Below are 7,863 nucleotides of genomic sequence, written 5' to 3'. Positions count from 1 at the left end.
GCGCGGGGGATAGCGCGGGGCATTCAGTTGGATAGATTTTTTCGTACAAAGGGCCTAACATCATTTCAGATAACCTCAAGCTTTCGGTAAGATTACCTCTTTGAATGATTTTTTTTTTTTTTAATCTAGAGCTTTTCTTTTTACTATCGGGGAAAATTCTCAGTGCTTCAATTAATTTATTATACATTGAATATTCCTTTCTCTAGTTGTGATGGTGAAATACACTGGTTTTGGTGGTAGTTTTCCTCATTGACTTGAATATGTCGGATTTCGATGACGACTTTGAGACCCTCGAGGACATAAAGCTCCTGGAGAATGCATTAGCCCAGGATCCGCGTCCAGAGCCTCGCCTTATCCGTCAGAGTTCACCAATAGACTCAGGATCTCGTCACACTATCGCTGACACTCTGCCGACATCAACTCCTCAGGAGTTGTTGATAAATCAGGCATTCTATCTGAATGAGTCACTCATTTGTAGTTACAAACGCTTGAAGGAGCAGATTGTAATTCGCCTTCAAGAGATAGCACGCCAGAGAAAGGAGATTACCTCGAAGCTTAACCTCTTCTCAAAGGGTACGAAACGTCCCCCCAGATTGAAATATCGACAAGTGGGATTTCCCTATTTCAAGGACAGACAGGAGTTCCCATCGCCATTTAACGACGACGCCATCACCAAGGCCACGAGAAGAGAGCTTATGGTTGTTTACCAGAGGATGCCCCGTAGATGGACAATGAAAGACAGGAACACTTTGTGGACAGCTGTTGGACGTCAAACGGCAATTGCACACTTCGAAAAGGTGACAACTAGGCGGAGGCACTCTAGAAAGAACTCAAAACAACTCATAAAGAGCTCCAAGAATCATTCCCAGGTGTTTGTCGACGTTGGGCATTGTCACCTCCCAAAAAATTACAAGGAGATCATCGGTCCCCGGGGTTCTAGAGAATTCGATTGGATGAAAATTGCTGCACAGTACTTCCATGGGCGTCATTCTGCAGATGAGTGTCGAGTAATGTGGAATGTTTATCTCCATCCAGACGTGAATCGTTATAAATTTCCGGGGGAGGAGAACCTAAGGCTGATGAAGGCTGTAGAGGAAAGAGGGCATCAGGACTGGGATGGAGTTGCAGAGGAACTGGAGACCAGGAGGACTGGATACCAGTGTTTTATTCGGTACACGACATTGAGGGGTCCTTTGAGATTGAAAAATAAAGACGTGTGGACAGCTAGGGAGGATCAGGTGCTTGTTGATGTTGTCCAGGCCCTGAAAATAGGGAATTACATCCCTTGGAGTTGTGTGACCTTCTACATCGATAATCGAAATAAGAATCAAGTTTACTCTCACTGGAAGTACTGCACCAATCCTTGCTTGAGAAAGGGGAGATTCACCGCTGATGAGGATGAATTGATCCTTGAAGGGGTAACAAAGTATGGGAGGGACTTTTCAAGAATCTCAACTGAACTCTTACCCCACAGAACTAGTGTACAGCTCAGTGGGAGGTTCACACTTTTGATGCTGAAGACCGATAAATCGTACAACACTTGGACTGTTGGTGAGGACATGCAACTACTGAAACTTTATGACGATTTGGGCCCCAGGTGGTGTAAAATTGCTGGGACCATGAAGAGGAATAGAACGTACGTGAGACATCGATATATGACTATCGTTAGGTACATGACGAGGGGAATAGATCTGTCGAACGTCCCTAGAAAGCGACATCCAGGTCAAGGGGGTGAAAAGCCTGTGGAGAACGATTTGACTTTCTGCGAGAGAATTCTCCTTGAGAATATGGAGGAGAATAATGTCGACGTTGACACCAGATTGAGAAGATATTTCAAGAGCAATCAGACATGCATTGCACCACCTGGAAGAGTTCCTAAATACTCTGCGATAGAGCTCGAGAGATATACCAAAGGGCTCAACGATATTTTTAAGAAGCTTGACGTTCACCTCAACGTCCCTGAGCACGTCGACACAGAGGGGCTAACCCTCAGGGACAAGCAGTTACTGGTGGCTTTTCAGGAGTACTCTAGGGGGACAAACAGGCGGAAGAAGGACCCAGAAGTCGTCAGGAGGGAGATGTTTAGGAATGAGGAGGTAGACAAATTCTATATCCCACCGGCTCCTTTTGGTCTTAGTTTTAAAATTCCATCGAAGAAGAGAAAGGGGGATCTTGGGAGGATCACCGACAACTGTAATATCGTCTTGGATTTTTATATGGAGACTCCAGAGAACATCGAGAAGATGCTGAAAGAGGAGGAGTTGAAGAGCTTTAAGAAGCTCGAGGCCCTCTTGTCTAGTCCCTGTCTCTCCACTTCTCACCGCCATTTTGAAAAGAAATTTCTAGCTGAGACATCAGAGGATAATGATATCATCGCCAGTACTGAAATCACTGCAATTTTTCAGGAGAGAAAAGTGGGTGAGAAGCTCAATGCTGAGTGGAGAGAGAGGGAGAGTGTTCTTGAGCCTTGTTACTCCACTCTTTTGGGGTTGGAGAAACTTAGGGTCATGAAGGAACATAATGGGAGTCTTCAGTGGCCCAGAGACGACAGGATTATCAGTAAAGAGCCAGTTTCAGCCTCTGGTAAAAGGGCTTTTCGTACTTTCAAGACAAGATTCACGAGACTTTTCAAGTATCCCATTGGAATGATAAAGTATTCTGAGACGAAGGCTTTCGATACAAATCTAGTGGTGATTGAGAAGAATCATCAAGGCTATAACAATTAGGGGGATTATTAACCCCTTGAGATGAAATATAAATTAAGCTTTTCAGTTGGAAATATAGAAGAATAAAGACTTTTCAGGCGTTATGACATAAATTGCTATTATTGAAGTTGTTCAAATTTTTTCAAATCATCAATTCAGTATTTAATTTAATATTTTTACTTTGATTAATGTTACAAAAGTGCAATATTTTCATTACAGATTTTTACTAATAAATTGTTATCGAAGTACAACCATTATTGTTTATTTATACAGATAATTTCACATCAATTACACACTCCATTGAATTTAGGCTATAAACATTTCATACGGATGTAACTGTACATTATCCCCAAAACGTGACTCAACTTAATCGATTAATTATTATCAAATGCTATTATGAATTACTATAGAAAGGGAATTGGAAAAATCTAGGGACAACTGCAGTATAAACTCCTAGGGAATCTTATTATTTGTAGGCCATTGAGAATTCTCTCCTACTTTTCTAACATCCATCAGTGAGTGAAATCAATAATTGATGGATTATTTGTTCGAGTACTAGGTAATAGAGAGACTAATTTTCTTCGTATTTTTTGAAAATCGAACAGAAATGCAGTTATAATACACCTCAGTGAGAGAGAAAAAATTATTCAGGGAATTATCCACACCTCAAATCAGATCAGAGATTCAAGAGATAATAATTTTCTACAAAGAAAAATCAATAGTCTTATTTAATTATTATAAAAAAATCAAATAGAAATGCAATTATATCACACCTCAGTGAGACCAGAGGCCATTTGAATTATCCATTTTATTAGAAAATATTGGAAAAAAAAAAAAAAAAAAAAAAAAAGAGTCCATAACTCAAATTGCTTCACCAAAAGTAATAGCCGGTAACAATTATTTTCTTTGCAATTTTTAAAAAATTTTCAAAAAATTATCAAAAGCCAATAATTCCCTCAAAACTCTTTACTATATCACCTCTACTTTTTTTTCCCCGAACTATGTCCAGTTGTGATGATTGCACACCCAGCAGTGAAGACACTCCACAGTAGCAAGCTAGCCTCGATTTTATTTACAACAGCTCTGATGGCCTCAAGAATATTTTTCAAAATATCATTGGTCACAGGTACGATCTTCTCATCTTTAAGAATCCTCATTTTTCCAAGATACTCGAGTAGAGGTGGATGATCACGACTGAAAATGGGAAAATACTCTCCAACCCTTTCCCTGGTCCACCAGCTCTGCTGATTCATTGATTTCCTCCAGGGAACAAAGTGATAATGATAGAGAGTTGCTTTGATGTATTTAGGGGGATTATTGCCAAAGGATTTATTCACATTATTCATGAGTGCTGTGACCTCTTTCTGACCAGTGAGAAGTCGATAAGTCAGGGACATGAGCCAGGGATTCTGGTGATAAGTGCCCTGTGCCGCCCACCACATCTGCCAGTCGAGTCTTGGGGTGTGTGGTGCCACGAAGGGAAGTGAATTGTTGACATTTCCAGGTTTATAGAGGAATTCGTACTCTATCCAAGGCCCCTCGATGCTGTTGCTCCCCTCGATGATGATCTCAGGGCGTCCATTAATTCCAGTTACTTTTGGGAAGAGTGCAAATTCCTTGGGGCCATTGACGATGCGAAGATTTTCAATTTTAGAGTGAATTCGACGGAGATGGATGGGCACTGTGGCATTTTGCGATGGATGAAGGCTTGAAAACGAGACTGCACTCATTGCAAAGAGGAAGCAAACTGCAATGGTGTAGAGAGTTGTGGTGAAGAATGTCATGAGTCTTGTAGTCGTTGGTTTGTTGGAGAGAATCGAGTGGGTAACTGCATCGGCTACTGTGAAGCCCAGGGATGCCAGGCCAATATAAATCGTCAGGGGGAGACCTCGAGAGAGGAACTGGTCGAATTGCTTGTATGTAAAACCTGCAGATAATATAATAAGTAATGGTAATACTCAAATAACTAACTTTTTATTTTTTATTTTATATCTATTACCAATATCGGAGGTGATGGTCCAGTTATCAGCGAATTTGAGATTGAACAGATGAATAGTAGCGTAGATGACAGCGGAGTACACTATTACGCATACGAGGATCGAGATAATATGAGAGATTGTCGAGCTGTCTTTCTTTGATTTCTTCTTGTAGAAAAATTGATCGTCAAGGAGGGCGATGAGACTGCAGATCACCAAAAAGTCTCGGAAGTTCCAGTTACCAGTTGTGATTATGTGAATTTGTAGGAACATCTTGCAGAAATAAATGGGAATTTATTGAAGAAATTAATGAAATAACATTCACAGATAATTATCTTCATGGGTAAGTAATTACCTGAATGTAATACGCGATTATTCTCACTCTCCTATTGGGGAAGAAAAAGAGGAGTGGAATGGCCAGCTCGAAGATAAAAACTAAAAGTGTGTTGAAACGGAGAAACCAGATTGGAAGGTGATGAGCGTACCAACTGAGCGGTGCAGGCAGACACTGTGTCTCAAAATACTGGGAGAGAGCTAGAATAAATCAAATAAATTGCTCATCAAATTCACGTTTTCTTATTGAAAACTTAGTTCCATTTGCTCTTTCTCCAAAATGATAAGACCAAGACCAAAACACGCTGAATATCACTTAAGATTATACGAGGTAAACACTAGGCTTGATTGGTTATTTTTTGTTAAAATAACAACAACAACAACAGCAACAGCAACAACAACAACAACAATATTAATAATAATAATAATAATAATAATAATAGTGATTTACCATCGAGATTCCACCAAACAGGACATCTGGATGCTAATTTAACAGCAGAACATGAGAACAAGTATCTGAAGAGCATCCAGCGAATCGTCCAGAATGTAACGGAATCACTGGGCGTGCTAATGCTTCCCCTTCTTGAGATATAGAGAGGGGCAATCAGTACACAAAGGAATCCAGCCTCTAGCAACAAAGTATCCCTGAAAAAAAATAAAAATAAAAAAATAATTGAGCCATATCTTTCCAACACCAATGATTGATTTGTCTGCAATGAATGACGCTGTCCTTGAGTGTATATCGGTATCACCCTGACCGTTTCTACAGTCTCGATTTCTTTATCATATTACAATGCAACACGATTATTATGTAATCGAGATACATTACATGTTTTTCATATAATATGAAAATAAATAATTTAATTCTCTGGTTTTATTTTTCAGGGACAATTCTCTTAATTAAATTATTCTCACCAGTTGTTCTGGACGAAAACCTGTCCGACTTGGAATAAAGAGTAGTAGAGAGTCCAGAGGAGCACGAATACTGGGGCAATGCAGAGTTTTTGGGAGGTGAAGCTGTGAGAAGAATAATTCAATGATTAATATGAAATTTTCGGGAATAACCGGTGATAAGTCGTGGAGAAAATTTTTATTCATTCATTCATTCATTTTGCTAAATTGTCAAATTTTTTACCCCAAAAAGGAGAGGACAGCTCCAGTGAGACCTACAAGATCCATCATGTACTCGACATTGAGTCCCAAATAGTTGGCAAACCATAGAACCGTGGGTTTTTGATTAATTTTCTGCCAGAGAGAGGCTTTTCCTTTGAGATCCACCTGAGTTCTGGCTGGTAGCACCCCATTGTCTCCAAAAAGTCCTGTACATCAGAAAAATGCCCATCATAAAACTTAAAAGAGATTTGTAAATCCTTAATTCCTGATATCGTCGGGAGCAAAGTTTAACAATCAAACGATGAATTTTTTATTTCCCCATACTCTTTAATGAATTGATAATAAAATTACGCTGATAATATTGTCAATGAGAAATTGAATCCGACAAATATTGGTGGATGGAGACGAAGAAAACTCCTATAAATAGGTTCAACAGATTAAACAGAAATGGTCACTACGAGAAAATGAAAACGCTAGAAATGCTTGATCAAATTAAAATATAAATAACAAGAGAAATAAAATAAATGCTATGTAGACGTTCTTATAATGCCCGAGTCCCGGGATTATCCACCAACCTCGAGAGCGAGCGAGAGAGAGAGAGAGAGAGAGAAAGAGAGAGAAAGAGAGAGAGAGAAAACCTCCACATCATCATTAAATCCTGACAATTCATCGCATAAATCTAACAAATTTAAGTGAATTACGGATAACTCACCGGGTATTTGGACATAGAAACTGAGGAATGCAAAGAGATAAATAATACAAATCCCACGTAGGAATAAATTCCTGGTGTATCGCACCTCCACCATCGTAACTCAGTGAGCAATTATCTGTTGAATTACTTGTCTACTTCAGTCAGTAAATGGTAAATTTACTTATGGAAAACTCAATTATCTGGATGATATTGTTGGCCACTCGTCACAACTCTGCGTTTGGTGAAAAGCTAGTAGTAATAAAATCAGGCAAAAACCCGTTCGTTTATTGAAGGAAGTGAGACGCTTTGGGGGAAGAGCGTTGGGCAGTCTTACCAATCAGAGTACGAGACAGTGGCGCCATTTTTAAAACGTAACGTTACCTTGTGAAATTGAAAGAGACATTGAAAGAGAAAGTAACCCCAGCGTCATCGTAGTACTGCACCCCAAGAGAGGGAGGGCGCAACACGCAATGGTGGGGTGTTTTTTTTTTATTAACCAAGTTTTTATTGCAATGCTGGGGTGTCCATCAAGTCGACGGGGTGAATTTTATTTTCTGCTGTACGAATGCTTTTTGTTTTTCATTTGTTTAACTGAAATTTAGCCGACTGTAGCACGTACGGAAGGGGGAAACCACATCCCGTGGAATTTCAATGGAAAAAATTATTCAATGTATTGAATATATACCACTAATGAATTTATAATTTTAAATGAGCACGTTGTCCTAGCGGTAACGTCCTCGACTGGCACGCCGGCGGCCCGGGTTCAATCCCGGCTCATTCATTTTTTTTTTTTTAAATAATTCCAATTTTTTTTTTTTGTTAATGACAAATCAATCGAAATATTGTTTAAAAACTGAATATTTGATAATCGAGGAGATATGCAATGCAATTGAACAATTGGCAATTTTTTAAAACGATACTTTTGCAATATATATACTCCTAATGAAATTTTATTATTATAATAGTACGTTATCCTAGCGGTAACGTGCTCGGCTAGCACGCCGACGGCCCGGGTTCGATCCCGCCGTCATTCATTTTTTTTTTT

General features: G+C 39.4%; 2 protein-coding genes across 2 annotated transcripts; one reads left to right on the top strand and one right to left on the bottom strand.

Moving 5' to 3' along the window:
- The first annotated feature begins 4 nt into the window (after positions 1-4).
- Pbp95 (proximal sequence element A Pbp95) lies at positions 5-3,555 on the top strand. The gene is made up of 2 exons (XM_011313496.1): positions 5-86; positions 207-3,555. The coding sequence occupies exon 2, from the start codon at positions 261-263 to the stop codon at positions 2,724-2,726; it is 2,466 nt and encodes an 821-aa protein (XP_011311798.1). The 5' UTR covers positions 5-86; positions 207-260; the 3' UTR covers positions 2,727-3,555.
- LOC105271762 (lipase maturation factor 2) lies at positions 2,867-7,123 on the bottom strand. The gene is made up of 7 exons (XM_011313497.1): positions 6,840-7,123; positions 6,150-6,333; positions 5,930-6,031; positions 5,466-5,659; positions 5,037-5,215; positions 4,705-4,954; positions 2,867-4,632 (listed from the first exon to the last, which is right to left on the bottom strand). Exons 1-7 carry the CDS (start codon positions 6,931-6,933, stop codon positions 3,686-3,688), a joined length of 1,950 nt encoding a protein of 649 aa, XP_011311799.1. The 5' UTR covers positions 6,934-7,123; the 3' UTR covers positions 2,867-3,685.
- Positions 7,124-7,863: the final 740 nt, after the last annotated feature.

This window comes from Fopius arisanus, unplaced genomic scaffold (assembly GCF_000806365.1).
Source record: "Fopius arisanus strain USDA-PBARC FA_bdor unplaced genomic scaffold, ASM80636v1 scaffold00124, whole genome shotgun sequence".
Classification (NCBI taxonomy): domain Eukaryota; kingdom Metazoa; phylum Arthropoda; class Insecta; order Hymenoptera; family Braconidae; genus Fopius; species Fopius arisanus.
The sequence above is the reverse complement of the archived record's forward strand: the minus strand, read 5'-3'. Positions and strand labels throughout refer to the sequence as shown.

Coding starts and splice junctions, on each gene's coding strand:
- LOC105271762 (XM_011313497.1), bottom strand. CDS start 6,933: ATGGTGGAGGTGCGATACACCAGGAATTTATTCCTACGTGGGATTTGT. Junction 4,955..5,036: donor TAATCGCGTATTACATTCAG/GTAATTACTTAC, acceptor TATTTCTGCAAG/ATGTTCCTACAAATTCACAT. Junction 4,633..4,704: donor GACCATCACCTCCGATATTG/GTAATAGATATA, acceptor TATTATCTGCAG/GTTTTACATACAAGCAATTC.
- Pbp95 (XM_011313496.1), top strand. CDS start 261: ATGTCGGATTTCGATGACGACTTTGAGACCCTCGAGGACATAAAGCTC.